At 36.2% G+C, this 19,112-nt stretch overlaps 1 protein-coding gene across 6 annotated transcripts in view; it reads right to left on the bottom strand.

The window, feature by feature from the left end:
• REPS1 (RALBP1 associated Eps domain containing 1) overlaps positions 1-19,112 on the bottom strand; it is a 79,378-nt gene that overhangs the window by 2,728 nt on the left and 57,538 nt on the right. For 2 of the 6 annotated variants that reach the window (XM_036248172.1, XM_036248175.1), the window contains exons 10-19: positions 17,118-17,198; positions 11,388-11,475; positions 10,307-10,408; positions 9,508-9,580; positions 8,190-8,308; positions 7,349-7,413; positions 4,938-5,123; positions 3,774-3,869; positions 1,884-2,032; positions 1,036-1,141 (exon numbers count right to left, since the gene is read on the bottom strand). In XM_036248172.1, the coding sequence (XP_036104065.1) occupies positions 1,036-1,141; positions 1,884-2,032; positions 3,774-3,869; positions 4,938-5,123; positions 7,349-7,413; positions 8,190-8,308; positions 9,508-9,580; positions 10,307-10,408; positions 11,388-11,475; positions 17,118-17,198 (1,065 nt within the window). The remainder of the gene's footprint in view (positions 1-1,035; positions 1,142-1,883; positions 2,033-3,773; positions 3,870-4,937; positions 5,124-7,348; positions 7,414-8,189; positions 8,309-9,507; positions 9,581-10,306; positions 10,409-11,387; positions 11,476-17,117; positions 17,199-19,112) is intronic. The other 4 variants (XM_036248174.1, XM_036248173.1, XM_036248177.1 and 1 more) reach the window with 4 other exon arrangements.

The following is a 19,112-nucleotide window of genomic DNA, read 5'->3' on the forward strand; positions in this document are numbered from 1 at the left end:
GCAGCATCTTCAATACCTGCAAGCTTTTTAGAAACGCAGAATTCTCAGGGTCCACTCCATACTTAATATGAATCAGAATTTGCATTTAAGATGACCCCAGATTAACTGTATACACATTAAGGTTTGAGAACCATGGTTTATAAAACATGAATGCTTAACAATGTTAAGCCACAAGTGACTCTGGCGGCTAATTTTTACTCATAGAGATGAAAAGAAGTCATGGCTAGAGCAAGGAAAACAAAGCCGTTCCTCTCAAGAGTGGATGACAGGAGTACAACTGGCCCTAAGCGCTTCTACCTAGGGCTTGTCTTCTCCTCTCCACATGCGAGATGACCTGAACTGCCTCCATCCTCTCCTTTAGACCTGTTAGTCCCTTCAGTAGAACCTGAGGTATCCTTGACAAAAGGGTAAGTTGACAATACTCAAATCAGAATCAAATAGAGCGTAGATGACAGGAGGTACCTGAAGTCACTATATTTCCTCTCTTGTGTTTCATTATGAAAAGTTATGGAACATGATGCCTTAAAAGGCAATCATATCAGAATTTAGTATAAAATATTTCTTTTATTTATTTATTTAAAAAAATCATCACTTGAGGATATTTTTCCATTTAACTTCATATAGAGTGGGAGAGAGGGAGGGAGGGTGGGAGGAAAGAAGGGAGGGGGCGGGAGAGACAGAGAGAGAGAGAACAATGTGAGAGAGACACATCGATTGGCTGCCTCCTGCGCGACCCTGACCAGGGCTGGGTACCAAACCACAACCAAGGTACATGCCCTTGACCGGAATCAAACCCGCGCCTCTTTGGCCTGCAGCGCGGATGCTCTAACCTCTGAGCCAAACCGGCCAGGGTTAAAATATACTTTTAATAGTAAAAGACTCAAAGGCATATAAAACATCTTAGCTACACATTTCTCTTGCTACATGGAAAGTTTCATACTACTGTAAGAATTACTGGATCAACTCTAAATTCCAGGTCAACTCTGACATGCTCTGTGCCCATGGAATTCCCCAAACATTCAGAAACTACATTACCTTTAATTGTTGCTGCAATTCACTATTCAGTCTGGCCAAAACTGTGTTGGTTTCCTTATTGCGTCGAATTGACGCCTGAATAGCTTTCTTATCTTTCCCAACAGACCTGAGGGGATCAAGAAGGCAAAATACATAAACAACTTTCCTATCATAATTCTTATCTTTAAATTCTCTCCATTCTTCCCTGATCTATCTCTAAACTAGAAAGTACGGGGAGCATCTTTTGCCTTATCAGTCTAGTTGAACCTCGCTTGCTCAGTTTCAATGGTCAACCAAAAGTATCTAAGCTTCAGAAGCTTAATTATTGTTGTTATTGTTTTAATTCTTCTTCTTCTGTTAACAGAGTTTAAGTTAGTCTATAGCAGGAGTTGGCAAACTTTTTCTGTAAATGGCTAGACAGTAAATATTTTAGGCTTTGAAGGCCCTATTCTTATTTTCTTTTCCTCTTCTCCTTTTTCTCTCTCTTCTCTTTTTTACAAAAATTGTAAAAGTCATAGCTCATGGCATTTACAAAATCATGCCACAGGCTGAATTTGGCCCATGAGACCTAGTTTGCTAATTCCTGGTCTAGAACGAGAGTTAAAATATCAATGTTACTTTATACTATTACTTTTTAAAATGCCTGCAATAGGGTGCTAAAATGAAGTTGGAAATGAACTTAATAATAGATGGGAAAAGTGGAAAGAATATTCTACCTATTCATAAATAAGGAAACTCTCAAAGAACAACAATTAAGAACCTTTCTTCAACTAAAGAAGTAGTCCAACCGTAATTTTTTGTTTGATATTTTTAATTGCTGTGCTTTTTGTTCCTAGTAATTAAATATGATTAGAAATAGCTTTGATTACCTAGGAATAGAAGGCTGTGGCGCAAGGACACCAGCTAAGACACCTGTCTTTTGTGTATGTTCATCAGCTTCTGGCCTTAACTCATCTTCTGATTTTAATCTTCTTCGAACAGGTTTGGGTGGTGGAGCAAGAGGTGTTGTACCTTTGCTCTAGAAGATAAGAATTCCATTAGTAATGAGCATTTTCTGAAGACATTCATGGTTAGTCAGAACTATGCCAACATCATCTGCTTTCTTTAAGCTTCTTATTCTCCAAAAATTAAGTCACTTTTCCTACTTTAAAACAATTTACAATTTGTAGCATCAACTAACTTAAACAGGAAACGATGTTCTTACTTGACATTACAATTGTGAATGTACCAACTAGACAATTTTTAAAGAGTAACATCAGCTCCTCGTGACCTGAGTCTGACTGAAGCCTGTAAGTCACAGGTTCAATATAATCATGATATATACTCAATATATATATCTGTTCAATAAATATACAAGGAGATCTCCAGAAATGTGCACCCACGATCACCACAAAATTTCCTACTCAAAAATACTAAAATGTATCATCTTAACGAACCAAGCAATTTATAAAAAAGTAAAAAGCTAGGCACTGTTTAAAAACCCTTCATGCCCTGGCAGTTTGGCTCAGCAGTTGCAGCGTCGGCCTGCAGACCAGAGAGTCCTGGGTTCAGTTCCCGCTAGGGGCACGTACCAAAAAAACCCACAAAAAAACCCTTCACTAAGGTGCATAAAAACTATACCTCATGAAAATGAGCAGACATTTCTTATGGTTGAGACCACCATAACCGATTGGATTTGTTAATAAATGAAAAGACTCAACTGCCATCTCTTTGGTTAAGTGCTATTTTTTAATTTGTTGCCATGACAAAAATTAACTATTAAAAAACACCACAGAACTACTAATGTAGCAAACAACAAAGTGTCCATAAAGTAGAATTTAAGCACTTTCAGAAACAAATGCTATTTTAATAACTATTAGAAATGTCTAGATAAAAACAGAAAAAATTAGCAAAATTTTTCTCCAAAGGGAAAGTATGCAAACACATATAAGGACTGCCATAGCTCAGAGATTTTCAACCAGTGTGCTGAAAAAAATCTTTAAACATGCAACACCTACTGTTTAATCAAGGCACTGACCTCTTTTACCTTAGATTGTCACATAACAAAGTGACAACAGCCAACACAATAGCTGTCCAGTGTGAACGAATCAAAATTATGTGTGTTTTTTTTTTTTGTCAGATTGGCAAAATATATATTTTTTGGTGTGCCACAGAATTTTAGTAATTAGTTTATATGTGTCATGAGATTAAAAAAAAGGTTAAAAATTGCTGATATAGACAGGTATAAGTCTAGAGAGATATATGATAAAGCAAGTATAGTAAAATATTAACGGCACAATAAAGGTGTAGGTTTGATATACAATGTAAAGTTCTTTCAACTTTCCTGTTATGTTTAAAAATTTTCATAAAATGTTGGAGAAAAATATCCCTAAAACAGTTAAAGAAAAAGAGCACAGAATATATATAACATTAACCTTAGAGAGCAGATAATTTTTCCCTATTATACTTTTTAAGAAAAAGAATTTGACCAATAAGCAAGTTCTATCTTATGTACTTAGAAGACTGTAATACCACATAAATTTTGAGAACCTGTGGCATGTACTAACATAGATAATAGACTATCATCTAGAATGTTTAATAAGCAGATCATATTCTGAGACAGATGAAATATGCCACATTAAAAGGCAGTGGAATGGGTTAGATGATCTCTAACTTTATTGCTAAGATTTTTGTCATCCTCAAAATCTTTAAAAGTGTAAATGATCTATAACGTTTCGTGTGTGCAAAGTGATCAATACTGTACAAGACTGCTTGCATACCACATTGGCGGGAGCACTAGCAGCTGTCTTTTCTTCAATTTTACTATCTGTTTTGGCAACTCGAAGAGAACTTGCAGGATCAGAAGCTTTTTCAACCTAGAAAGGAATATATTATTACTAAATATATATAATATACAATTATGCATAAATACATTTGTAACACATCAGAGTAAAACGTTAAGGAAATATTCACTGTGACAAGGAATCTGAGATGAAGATGAAAAGGAATCTGAGAGAACTCTGTAAAATGACCATTCTGTACTACTGAAGGGTAGACAGGAGGGAAAGTTAACAGATCTGAGGGCATAGGGGAGGGCTGAGGTTGCAGCCATAGTAGGAAGATCACGTGGGGCATGAGTACCAGCACCCTGTGCACATCACCTCAGGTTCTCCCCTGCCTTCCTGGGGGTGCAGTCCATACCCTTAGTGACGCCACTGTGATACAGAAGGTTACAGGCTTGAAGAAGTGGCCAGTAGAAAAATTTTCATGGATCACATCTATAAGAAACCTTTGGCTAAATTATGCCAGTCAAACACACATGGATTTTGGGATCTGTCAGAGAGGCTCAATATGGGTTGAGGCCATCAGAACCAAGGTTTTAGAATTCCTCTGGTTCCTCCAATTCCACATTTATATTTAGTGAGGTCAGGGACCCCTACAGAAGTTCTTGCCACCAGAACTAAACACAGTCTCCTGGAACACTGTCTTGCCAAGATTACGTTCTGGCATCCTCTAGTGTGTAAGTCTGTCTAACTACAGTGACTTATCCTCATTCAAACGGAGTACAGCTATGGCACCACAGCCTGTAGCTACAAGGAATCTTCACCAAAGAAGCTGAGCATGAGCTGCAACCCCAGAGCACTGTTCTAGCCAGGACCAGATGGTGGTTTGTGTCTTTTCACACGACAGCTACTCCCACCTAGTTTCTGATTCTGATTAAGCCAGACCCAGCCAGCAGGAGTCTAAGGCCAATGAAAACATTGAGACGCACTGACCTAAGGAATATAAATCCTCTCAAAGCAGCAGCAGTGGTGGATATTTTGCTTACTGATGTTCACTTTAATATCTGCTCTTTCAGAGGCTCCTCTGTTTACAGACAGGCTATGAGCATGGCATGGAAAGAGCGTCCCCATGGAAAATTAGACAAGCCCTTAAAAACTGACCGGCAAGACTTCTGGATGTTTCTCAGCTTCATCATCTTGTTCTTCATTTACATTTGATACAGCAAATACTTCAAACTGGCTAAAATCTGCAAAATTTGGTTGTTCTGGTATCTGCTGAGGTGAGGTACTAGTGTGAGTCATTAGGCCATCGGCATCCGCTGGGCGATGCACCGTGGGACCTGGAGCCTGCACAGTGGTTCAGACAGAGAAACAGTTCACTGGTGTATCGGTCACAAAGGGGCAGCTTTTCCTTTGAAAATATTATTATAAAGATGCTCAGTTTTATTATCTGTAAATTCAGAGAGTTGATCAACAGTAACATTTAACTCTAAAAAAACCCAGAAATGAAAGACACTAAAAAAATATTAAGGTAACAAAACCCCAATAAAGAAGGTACTTTCCACCCTGGCTGGTTTGGCTCAGCAGTTAGAGTGTCGGCCCACGGACCAATGAGTCATGGGTTTGATTCCGGTCAAGGGCACACACCTTGGTTGTGTTTGTTGGGTCATGCGGGAGGCAACCAGTTGATGTAGCTCTATCATGTCGATGTTTCTCTCTGTCTCTTTCTCTCCCTCCCTCCCTTCTACTCTATCTGATAAGCAGAAAAATATCCTCAGGTGAGGAATAAAAAAAAAGATACTTTTACAAAATTCTTATTGCAAAGAAAGTGCATAAGGAGAGGGAAAAGTCTGGCCCTACTCTCTGATTCTCACTAGTGCCTGTTTTTTTCTTAATTGGGCTACTGTACAATTGTTTGTTCTTTAAACAAGTTTTTCTTTCAATGTTTCATTGTGTTTCTAACAAGGTACTATTCTCCTAACACTTTGGTGTACTGTTGTTCAATTTGTCCTCCACTCCTTTGCCAGACCATTCCTCCTACAATCTTTAACTGAAAATATATTCTTTGAGTGTCTACTTTTGGCTAAGTACTATGGTTGTAACAGTAAACAAAACAGGTTCCATGCTCAATAAAGCTGACAGTCTATTGTAGGATGAGAGGGAGGTTAACAAGGAATTAAAATCGAGTGTAAAAAGTGTTATGACAAAGGGAAGTACAGGATGCTATAGGAATAAATCAGAATTCTCTTCCTTGCGTACCCTTTAAAAAATTTCCAGCTCCTTTAAGAGAAATTCTATCCTTCTTATAATGGTATAGGAGATACGCTGCCCCTTGCCAACCTCTTCAGTTTCCTTTCCCATCACTCCAGTTATACTAAACTAACTTGTTTTTCCTTTGAAGAACATGCCAGACTTACCTCATACCTGTATGGCTTTGTGGATGCTATTCCACCTGGTTGGAATGCCCTCTTCCAAAGAAATACCACTTTATCTTTCAAGTCTCTGCCTAAGTCTTACTTTCTTCACTTTACTAACTAGTAAAGGTATAGCAAAACATTACATAAATACATCTACTGTTGCCCTTATAACTGTTGTTTATAGTTGTCTTCCCCACTAGGTTGGTTCTTAAGTCAAGAGACCTACTCATTGGGTTTCACAGCTTAATCCCAGTAAGAATATTTTTGCTGGTACTTTAGATAAAATAAATACTGGAATATTCAAATTTCAGTATCTTTTATGATTTAGAAATCATTTTTAACTGCAAATACTCAACTTCATTTTAAGACTCTAACTCAAAAAAAAAATCGACCAAATTCATTCACGTAAAAGGTATTTAGTCATATAAAACTAACAGCTATAATCCAGAATATACTCTGGAACATAAATGTTTTGTGCAGATCAAAACAATTTCAACCTGGCAGGAATGCAGGGGCATCGGACACTTCCTTCACTGATACGGTAACATATCCAGACAGATGCAGTGAGGTCACTGAGTCACTGCTAGATCCAGGACATAAATAGACGTCTACTGTTTCCCAATCCATTTTTCTTTCTTTTTTTTTTTTATCCTCACCCGAGGACATTTTTCCATTCTTTGTTCAGGTAGAGTGGGAGGGAGAGAGAGGAACAGAGAGAGAGAGAGAAACATCGATGTGAAAGGAACACATCGAGTGGCTGCCACCCGCACAACCCACCAGGGCCGGGGACAAACTGCAACCGAGGTACATGCCTTTAGCAGGAACCGAACCCGGGTCTCTCAGGACCGCAGGCCGACGCTCTAACCGCTGAGCTGAACCAGCCAGGGCCCATTTTTCTTTCTGCTAACCCCTCCTTTGTCAAGACACTATCGTTTGGTTCACTATGACGCTTCTTTAAAAACATGACTAAAATTATTATTGGAATTATTTTTCAAAATAAGGTTTATCTTCCCTGAATTAAATGCCTAGTAAGAATGACAATTAACTAATTCTGGATCTTCAAAATCATTCTAGAATAGAATCAAATACCTAACAACCAAGTTGATCATGAGGAGTGTATAACTGATGGTCAGGAATGAATATGTTGCAGAATACCTGTGAGGGCTGTGGTCTTGGAGGCACTGCAGGAGGATGGGCAACAACTCCAGCCTGTTGTTGTCCTGCGTGAATATACAAGTCTTCTTTTTAGTAAATATATAATTACTTTGCTAGTAGAACAGGTTGAGTGACTATGATCAAATGATAAAGATTTCCAAGATTGTTTGGTTAGTATTAGAAGGCACAGATGTGACCTAAGGGCCAAATCTCATGGCCTGTTCTCAGATTTCATTTTCTCTTGCACAAGGCACTCTTGACATGTTCCCCTCTGTTCCCAGAATAGTATATACGTTCTTGGTTTTCTCCCCATATTCTGACTGATCTTTAGCTATCAAATATGAGGACTTCCCGTTTCCTTTTAATTAATACTTCACTATTGTTTCTATGTAAATGATTCTTAATACATCAATCTTTGTTAGGGTACAAATCCAGTGGCCTACTGACTATTTCTCTATTTCTTCACCATTCCAAACTCATAATGTCCAAACAGGAAATCATCACCCAGTGTCCTTACTTTTTATTTTGATCAACATAACAATGACCGATTATATAAAAATTAATATCTTGCCTAAGCTATGACTCCTCTCTCTCCTTTGTAAGCTAACTTAGGACTTATTAGCCTTCCCTCCTTGACATCACCACATTGTTCTTTTACAGTTTCTGTGGCATCCCTCAGGTTCCCATCTTCATCATTTGAATTCAAACACATTTTAAAGTCATTGAGAAAAATATGCCCTCTCATCTGATACTTAGACCTACTGAGAAAATAAAATAAAATGTTGTGTGTCCTTAATTTAAAAATCAAATTATAATATACATCATGTTCTCTAACCCTTACCTGTGGTGACTGTAAAGGTCCGATTCATATCCAAAGATGACGATCTAGAATGAGAGGGCTGGGGCCTCGGAGGAGGAGGTGGGGGGGCAGCGTTGTCAGGGGACGTTCCTGAATGAGACCTGCAAAATTCACCGCATCACAGTTGGTCATGCTACCGATCCTGGAGCTTTTGTCTTTTTGAGCATTCAAACTTGGCTAAGCAGCAAAGGATACGTTCTCACGTAGGTATACACGTATTACAATGAATAAAGACAGTACTATTTATGATGTACATTAAACAAGTGGTTATTTAACATGGCAAATAATCTTTTTTATAAAGTATAATTTTACATTTAATAAGATTTCAAAAAACTGGGAAGGACAGTTAATTACTAACAAGAATTCAAGGTAGACTGCAGAACTAGTATAATGTTTCCCTTCAATTAAAGGTAATATTAGTCTAAACTATTTATTTTCAAAAAAGAAACTCTACTTCCACATATGGATAGTTTTCAACGTATTTAAAGTTTGGTAAGTGGAGGCAGAACCGGGCTCAGCTACCTGAGGTTCCCACTCCTGTGTTACCACAGGCCTTCCCCTTTAGAGGTGACTATACTTATGCTCAACTCACCCTAGGGACGCACATTTTGCCATAAAAAATTTCTATATTCTGAAAAGAGTCTCAGACCCTTAGAGCCTTGACTCTAAGCTCTTGGCAATTCTATATTGCTAGCCTCTCTATATATCCTCCAGGTGTGTGGCAAAAATATATTTACCACATATAAGAAGCAAGAGGAGAAAGACGCTTCTGTCCTGTACAGTGATTGTGGACGGTGGAGCCCTTGAAGATAAACCCTTGCCACCCTTACCAATCCCGCACTTTGTACTTGAAAGTTATATGTAACACAGGCCTTCGGGGCCGGCAGGTAGCCCAGTAGTGGGCTAGGAGTCTAGATAGCATTTGGAAACACAGAATTCTTTAGGTACTTGCCATAGGCTATCAAAGGAAATCTGCACACTTGTTACTTAAACAGACTCTCATTGTTTACCTAGAAAAAAGACTATTAAATTGCTATTGCCAGGAAGTTATCAGCCCTTCTTAACCCTTCCACAGAATGCCAGGAGACAGTAAGGGCTCCATTTGTTTTCTATTCAGGTTGGAAAGAATCAGAATTACCACATTTTTACATAAATCAACAGGTAACCTAACAGCCTTCAGAGAAATACGAACTAAAGAATAGAGAAAAAGATAAAATTTATACTTGGTCCTAAATAATTTTAAATATTAAAATGTGATAAGATATTTTAATATGCTTTTTTTTTTGACAGAAATACTGACCTTTGACGAGTTACATTGTTCCCGATCTGTTCTGGGTCTGAAGTAAAAGAGTCTGAACTACTGTAACCATCTGCTGATAAATGGAATATATCCTACTTAATAATAATTTCTTCACTTGAACTCTATGTGCTCCAAACAAATATAACTGAATTACTGTTTCAAATCAAAGATATTCAAAGACTAGCTAACAGGTTAACAGTTCATCCCAGTATTACTATAAAAATTAAATATAAAGCAAGTATACAACAAAATACTACACATGTAGCATAAGTTACAATCTAGAAAAGTTAACATTTAATAACAGAAATATTCAAAATCAGTCCAAGGCGTTAATCACCTCCTAGGATATGAGTTACTTCTCCCTACCCCCTTTCCTCTTATCTCCCCTACAAAATGGAAGCCCCATAAAGGCAAATATTTTTTTGTTTTTGTTTACTTTACTGGTGAATCCCTAGTATCTAGAACAGAACCTGGCACATACTATTCAACGAATATCAGCTGTATGACTGAATATATACACAGTTTCTCGTGCAAGAGAAAGAAAGGAACTAGTGGGAAGGAGCCAGTGGACTGACTCTGGCGGACGGAGAAGAGTGGCAGATGGGAGGCCCGCCGTGAGGCAGGTTTGAGCGGCAATGGGGAGCCATTACTTGTACAGTGGGTAGGGCGTTTAAAAGGGTTGACTATTGTCTACATTATTCAGTGAAGATAATATTAAATGGCTACAATGTGCATTATTCAGTCTAAATCTAGACTTAATAAACTTCTAATGGAAGATATAAAGCTATCTTTCACTTACCTACAGTATTTCCAGAAGCAAATTTCACTGACGAATTTATCTTATTTTCTTCTGAAAGGTCAGATGTTTTCACAAGTAATGGGCTAGTGGGATTAGTATGATCTAGTAGGAAATTAGTAAGTAAAAATACAAGATATGAATTAATAAATTCGTAAATTTCAGAGTATACTATAAGACTTCATTTAGATATTCCAAGGAAGTGGCAGATAAATCCATGGGAAATAATACAAAGTAATATTTTTAATAAAAACCAATATAAACCTATTTACATAGAATTTTGTTTTCTGCCACAATACAAAAAATTTTATAATAAAAAAGTCAACTTGCATGTTCATACTTTGTTAATTTTGTGCCTTCAGGGCAATTCCTTAAACAAAACACCACACAAATGGTTGTAAATAAGTTAATTTATGATGTTTACTTATATAGGAAATAAATCTACCTTTGAGAAACCCTAACTATAAAACATTTAATCTAAAATGAGGGGAAAACTGCCCTGGCTGGGTGGCTCAGTTGGTTGGAGCGTTGTTCCGTAAACCTAAAGGCTGTAGGTTCGAGTTCCAATCAGGGCACATACCTAGACTGTGGGTTTGATCCCAGGATGGAGTACGTACGGGAGGCAACTGATCCATGTTTCTCTCAAGAAATAAATAAGCATTCTCAGGTAAGGATTAAAAAAAAAAATTAGAATGAGAATATTCAAGAATTTAAGCAAAAGACTTTCAAAGCCAAAATTTATCTCAACACACACCTCTTCAGCTACAATTTTAACATACTTTAAATGTAAATTCACAAAAGTGATCATAAAGACACATAGGGTATCAGAAAAGTCACATTTCCCAATGTCCTAATTGAAAAGTTTTAATAATTTAAATTCAATAATTTCCTTTTAAAAACTGTAACATAAGTTAAAATATACATGAGCACACACATATACGTATACCTGTAGAAAGTACTGTGTTAAAAAAATAAGCAATTATGACAGAAATCTGAACCTAACAGAATAATTACTTGTGCATTAGTTGATGCTAACCTAAACCAGGACCCGCTAACCTGATACAGCCCAGCCACACTTCCTTACCGCTGCCAGTTCTTTTAAGTTCCATTTCCTGCATGTGGATTTTGCTCGGAGTCATACGAATAGGAACTGGATGAACAATAGCAGTATCCTAGGGAAAAATGAGAGGAAATGCAGAATTTGTATTAAAAATACCAAGTTGATACCATGAAACAATAAAAATTAACACTTTAAAAACTGGTGGATAGACTCTCAATTCACACTAAGGCAAGCATAAAAATGAATTTTTAAATTAAGAGTTACAGAATTATATGTAAAAAATCAAGTTCACTGTACATGCCTAATAATCCGATTTATTAAAAACATAAAATATTTTAACTTTTCAGTGATTGGAGATTTGAATAAAAACAATGACCTTATAAAAATACAGGTTAGGACAGCATTCAAAGGCAAAGTGTGACATGATCTGGTGACATAATACAAATCTGAACCTCTCCAGGTTAAAGTGAACTGAACTATTTGATGAGAATTCAAAATTAAGTAACAGACTAAACTCATTTTTAGGAACCTGCTCAAGAAAATTTGAAACTTTTCTTCTTCATATATAAAACAAAGTTAATGAGATGCCTACTATATTGTAACAGTAGGCATAACACATCCTTCCTTCCACAGATTAGTTCTATAGAACTTTAAAATTTAGCCTGACATTTCCACCAAGGAATCCATTTTTTAAAAGGGATAAATAAGACTCTAACAGTTTTCTTAAACCTTTTCACGACTATAATACATCTGATACTCCTAAACTTCATGAGTGGCAAGTTTAGTTAGAAGAGTAAAGAAACTGGGAGAAGAGAGTTTTGAAAAGAACGAAAGAGTAAGGCAAGGAAGAGAAGAAGGAGGCAGATGGTAGCCTCTCAGAAAGGAAAGGAAAAGAGAAAGGTACACCTGGGTTCACAGGTAAGCCTGACCCTGGGGACCGTCACCCTGAGGGGAAGCAGCGTAGGATGATGCATTTGACTTAATAACAAAAGACCAACTGAAAAGCCTTGTGAAGGGGGATCGGCTCCTGCTATGAGTCAGTTCGCATTCTGTGTGTGCTGCTGCTAAAGACTGAACATGAGATCCTTAAATTCTGAGTAGTAATGAGTTAAGTTTATAATTTAGTGTAAAGGATGATGACCTTTCAGTTTAAGTCCACCGCTAATTTGGTGACAGTATTGAGTAATACCAAGCCTCTGCTAGAGAAAACTAAGTTCTGGCATACCATTTCTTGTTTGATGACTCTCCTTGGCTTACTCTCATAATCTCTACATTCAAACAATGTATAACAAATGAATTCTTTATTGCAATTATGCTGATAAATCTATTCATAGCAATTTCCTGCCTCTACACCAGTGAGATTCTGGACAGGGTTCATGTATTATCCAATCAACCTGAACTAACATTTCCCCTATAACTCTAAAATTACAGTTACTGTAAAGATGAACATTATAGATGGGTATAAGTTTAGATTTCTCACATAATAATTAACAGGAAAATATTTAAACAATATGCTTAGATGCTATGGTTATAAAAACATGGCTTTAGAAATAACTACTTTTTAAAACAATCTTAATAGCAGAAATAACTGCTTTGAAAATCAGAATGTAATATTATAAGGTAAGATTAAAGGAGAAAAAAATGATAGTTTGTGACACAGTAAGTTCTTACTCCACACACCCCCAAAACTAGCAAAAAATAAGCAACAAAAACTTATTAGATGCTTTAACTAATAGTATTTATCTTATATTGTATGTTTATAAAATCAAATGTATAAAGCTTATTAAGAGTTGAAATATTAATTTGCCTTTTCATATATTTCCAGTACAATAAATGGAAGTACAATAATGACTCCAAGAAAAGAAAATCATGATTGTTCTATTCATTCTCCAAATAGTTTGCAGAAGCTTCTGTACCAGCAATGTAATTTTGTATTGCAAACTTCAGCCATACACCAACTGGCTGCTATGAGCCTGCAATAGTTTTAGTCCAGTGGATCCTGCTACTAGCAGGACAAGGTAATTCCTTGAAGACCAGAGACCAGTATACCAGAAGCTTCATTTGTGACTATGGTGTCACAAATGATAGTCACAGAAAGATAGAGAGCTCTAACTTGAAGCATTTCAACATCCAAATGAAGAACCAGGAATGCCAACAAGCCTCTAAGTCCTAAGTCACAGGATGCCACAGTAATACTTTCTCTGTTCCAAACTAGAATCCCCAAATTTAAAAACAGAGAAAAAAGTCTAAGGCTGACTGGCAAGTTCTCCCCACTTTCTTCTCCCTATTCAAATCACCCAAAGCCTCTAGGCAATCCATTCCTCATCACTCATTGCACATTTGTATGATCTATCTGGGCACCTGATTTTACACAATTTAGCACTTTATTGAATATCAATGCTCACATATCTGTATTTTCTACTTGCTTTAAATCCTATTACCCTGCCTATCTGAATCCAGCCCTGCCTACTTTCTGTTTCTGTGTCACTAACTTAGTTCAGGTGCTCATCATCTCTCTCTTGATCCCATCAATCTTTCATATTACTGCCCAAGTGATCTCCCTAGCTACCACTTCCTCGCCCCCATTTTATCATGGTACTTCTAGTTAGCCAACAGTGTCTATGAGATTAAGCCTAGATTCTTGGTCTAACATACACAGATATTCTCTATCTGGTTCCAACCACATCCTTTAGTTTCCATCATTCTCCCATACACATGTCTACCCTATACTCTCACCACACTGAATTGATCCTGCTCATGATATTCTCTCTGCTTGAATGCCCTTGTCCAATTCTGACAATTCATAGTTTCATTCAAAGCTGAGCATTTAAACATAAGCTCTTTTGTGGAAACCTTTTGGGGTGAGTTGGCCCATGGTTCTCTGTCCACAGTTCTGTTCATAGTCACAGATGATAGTGATCACAATAAGCTGTATTACTATCATCAAGCTTATAATAATTTAACTGTGGTCTACTTAAGACTGGAATTTTGTTTTTGACATCTTTCTCTTCCTAGAAAATATCAGAAGCACCAAACCAGGGACTTGGCTGGGCGTAATCCATGATCAAACTCGTTTCCTTTGTATGTCCCAAAGGACTCCGAAGCTCTACAGCGTTCAAGATAAGGCATATATCAGGGAGAACAGTGCATGACACTTCTCATCAGTCTAGAATTTCCTTCCAGAAGCAGGTTCTACCTGGTAAGCAATTCAACAAAAATAATCAAGTTTCTGAAAATGAGATACCAGAAACTCAATTTCATCACAGTTCTGGAAGCCCAACATAACCATCTCAGTTTGCATGTGAGGTCACTGCACTGTGACAGCTGTCTCTCTCTGTGTGCTACAGAGCAGTTTGTAGCTCCTCACAGACTTTTACTTTACTGAGCAAATGGCTAATTATCAAATTTTAGTTTTTAAAAACTATCCCAATAAATATTTCCAACATTATAATGTATGTTCTCATCTGAATGGCCCTTATTTACATAAACCTTGCAAAGGATCATTTGGGATTGTAGTTACTAGCTGTGCATGTATAGGAAATGTGTAAGTATTAAATGAAGGTTAAGAAATTCAGACCTTTGGTGACAATAGGACATTCTCCTTATTAAAAGTTTAAAGAGAAATTACTAGTTGGGGAGCAAAGTTTAGATTGAAGTTTGCCACCATAAAAGAAAAACACTGTTTCTAGATACCCAATTATAAATATTTAAGACTGGCAACTCTATCAAATTTAGAGGTCTAAATTGGAGTTTAAAATGTCACCCATTTTTAATTTTTCTAGAGCCTCCAGTCACACCAAAGATAACAAAAGAAAGTACTAAGCCATATCATTTTAAAGACTAGAACTAGAATTCATAATTTGGATATTATTTCTAATAAGTTATAAGAACATCTATTTCCCTGTATTTCCTGCCAGTCATGAATTAATTTATTTTGCCCCTAAATTCTACATTTTTATATTTAATGTTCTTTCCTCACCTAAAAATCAAAACACTATGAATAATTTTGTTCATTTGTCTTAAGGGTTGGAGAATAGAGTTTATTATTACATCAAACCTTCCTTTCCAAATAAAGTATTTTTAAAATGAAACTAACTTGACTGTGTAAGGAGATAAGAATATGGAGCAATGAAACTGAGAGAGCTAAGGTAAAATTTTCTTTTAGCTTATAGCACCTGTCACTTTCCAAGAGACCTTAATTATAGCTGCTAATAAGCAGCAGAAATTGTTTCCTTTTAATTTCTCCTTCATTTTTCAGAGACTAACATCAAAGATTAATGAATGCCCTCAAAGTAGCAAGAGAAGCAAAAGGCGCAGATGATCTACATTATTAACTGACTCTTAAATTATTAATAAATTATAAAACACATTTAAAGCACTTCCATATATTATCTGTTTGAATTCAATTTAACAGCATCCTCTATATTTCAAATAGATATAAATTCTTTAAAATCTTAAAACAAACCAAAGATCCATTAAACTGTTGTACTATTCTCTTTAAATGCCTTTTCTCCCAAATCCATATTAAATAACAAGGCAATTTTTACATTTAATTAATAAATGCCAGCTGTCTTTGATCAGAAACACCTAGAAAGTATGCCTTGTGTCACTTTGTTCATATCTTTCCAATGAATTCACTTTTTTTTTTTAAATTCTCACCCGAGGACATTTTTAATTTATCTTTAGATAGAGTGGGAGGGAGAGAGGGGGAGAGAGAGAGAGAGAGAGAGAGAGCGCGAGTCAGAAACATCGATGTGAGAGAAACACATCAAGTGGTCGCCACTCACACAACTCCAACCAGGGCCGGGGACAAACTGCAACTGAGGTATGTGCCCGTAGTGGCAACCAAACCCGGGCCTCTGGTCTGCGGGCCAACGCTCTAACCGCTGAGCCAAACTGGCCAGGGCTGAGTTCACTTTTTAATCCTACCTTTACACCTTTCTTCCCTTCCTACTGACTTCCTCTTTTCTTTTTGAAGTGTTTATTAGTATGTCCTTTTCTTTAAATGAAAAAGAAATAAAAGAAAAAGCAGGAATGAACAGTGGGAAAAATAATTAGTAGCTAAGGTTTTGAAGTTTTCAAATAACTTGAGGGATAGGTGGGGCATATATGAAATTAAGTCTATGAGAATAGAATTTATTTTTGATATCAGGATGTGAACTTTGTAGCATTTTTCAGAGCAACACAGTGAACCACAGGAAGACAAGACAGGCTCCTTTGCACAATGGGAATCTTTGACTAACAACTCTGTATTGTTTTGCTGAACTTGATTCTCTTGCAACAGAAATCAACATACTACTAAAGTCAAAGCCATACCATTTGGACTATTAAAATAAAAGATGACATTGCATATTTACATACATAATACATATTACATGATGTGTAACCATACAAATACAAGAGTATTTACCAAGTGTCACTACACTAAAATAAACAGTATGTTCAATAAAACATATACTCAATTGGCAAATGAAAACAAGTCAACTAAATAATTTGTCACAAAATGCTTCTTTAGACGCACGTTACCAGATTTTAAAAAAACATACAGTTTTCTCTCACCAAAATAACTAGAAAATACAAACAATGATTAAAAAAAAGTTCTTTCCACAATTGGGCACACAAAAATTGAAAAGCCTGCCACCGTTTCCCTCTAAGCACTCCACTGAATCATGCATATCAGCTAAAAACCATAATGAATGGAAATTTGGGTTAATAAAATTAATTTCAAACAAGCAAGCTAAGTGATTGACTTACAGGATCAGCTGGTGCAATGTTAGAATCAAATTGGGTCAGAGTTTGTGAGCTTGAAGAGCGTTCACTAAATGTCTCCCACTGCTGAACAGACAGAGGAGAGACAAGTCAGCACGATGAGAAAGATGGAGTAAAAGATCACTGGAGAAGATTTAGCAAAGTAATTCAGAGGTTGCACTGCAAGTTGTGTTTCATAGCCTGACCAAATTCAATAATTTCTACTTTTCCATAGACATTTTATACTCATCTATGCTGAGTCGTCTTGTAATGAGAGGTGAAAAGCTTTACAGTCAAATGTATAGTAACAATTTATTGCAATCTCTATGAAGAGATTCAAAGCTTTACAGAATTCAACCTCAAAACACAAATTAGCTACAGAGTCTAAGTGGTATAAATGGTAACAATGTAAATGTATTTGAAAGAATAACTTCAAATCCTCCTTTTAACATTTAAATGTTAATGTATTGATTTGGTGATGTTAGAGAATTTTGAGTACCAAATTTTTGGTCAAAACAAAGCAAGTCAGCATGACTTGCCAGTGCGACCCCTGAAAGATGATTCTATTATGTACGTGCACATATTTGTACATATGTATACTTAATAAAATATAATTGAGATAAAATGCAAAGAATTCTGGAATTATAATATATGTTTGAGCTTATGTCAATCTGTAGCAAGTCAACCCCTGCAACCAGCACTACGAACAGGACCATGCCAGACCAAAAGACAGAACTGCCAACCAGGCACCGCCCCCCCATGCTAGAAAAATCAGAATGCGGCCACAATGAGAGCAAATCAAGCATCTGGGTATGTGTTATATATAGAAGATGTATTTTGATATGAAATACTATTCTTCTAAAAGAGGCACACAAATAACCATACCTCTTAACATAGGTGGAGTGATAAGCCAATATTAATTTTAGTCAATTCCATTTGTTTTGAAGATCTTGGTAATAAAATAGTATAGAATTTTTATATCAAAATTGCATTACAATTTGATTCTTAAGAATTATCAGTTGTACTCTGAAGAGGGGAAAACATCTACACATATACAATATATACAAACAAATGTTTACACACAGACACACCTACCCCATTAACCAAAATCCTTCTTTTAAAATTCGGTATGAAAAAATATACATTTTTATGCTTCAAAGTTCGACTTATTTAAAAAGTGATATTGAATTTAAGAAGACTTGTAGAAATTAAATATTAGCAAATTAATACATCAATAAAAATCATCTACAAAAATGATTAATACAATCATTCAACTTTGCCTAAAAATTAATTCGAAATCATGAAAATTAAAATATACTGATACATTCAAAGTGCTGCTTGAATAAAGAGAGTCCACAATAATTCGTTCTTATCATGGATGTCACTTTATGGGAGTGATTTACCAATATTTGTTGTTTTGGTTTTTTCAATAATTATTGTTGCATGTGTACTGAAGGATTTTAAAATCCAATGACCTGTTGAGAAAAGTTCAGATGTAGATTTTTTGCCAAAAAGAAGGCATTTAGTTACCTATTAGGTTTCATGAAGTTGTACTTGGTTTAACAAGACTGTATGTAAGCTACTGGGAGGGTAGAGAGACACTTTTATCTTCATAACTTTAGTATAGTATTTAGGAGCACAGGCTCTGGAACCAGACTACTGGAATCCTAGTCATGCTGTACAATTTTAGGCAAGTTATTTAACTTCTCTGTGCTTCAGTTTCACCATCTGTGACTTGAGGTTAATAATACCTATTGTCATAGGATTGTTATGAGGAAGTAGAGTTCATATATGTAAAGAGCTTTTGAACAGAACTGGCATATCAAAAGTACTCAACAAATGTTAAGGATTCATGACTATTAGTGCTGCTGTTATTACTGTTAGTGCTATCTCCTACATACAGTGCCTCATCCATATTCAGATGCTGAATAAATATTTGTTGAATCATTAGTGCTTTGTGGCAGAAAATTATTAAAATGTCTCAAAATCAACGTTAGTTTT

This window comes from Molossus molossus, unplaced genomic scaffold (assembly GCF_014108415.1).
Source record: "Molossus molossus isolate mMolMol1 unplaced genomic scaffold, mMolMol1.p scaffold_m16_p_8, whole genome shotgun sequence".
NCBI classification, from domain to species: Eukaryota; Metazoa; Chordata; class Mammalia; order Chiroptera; family Molossidae; genus Molossus; species Molossus molossus.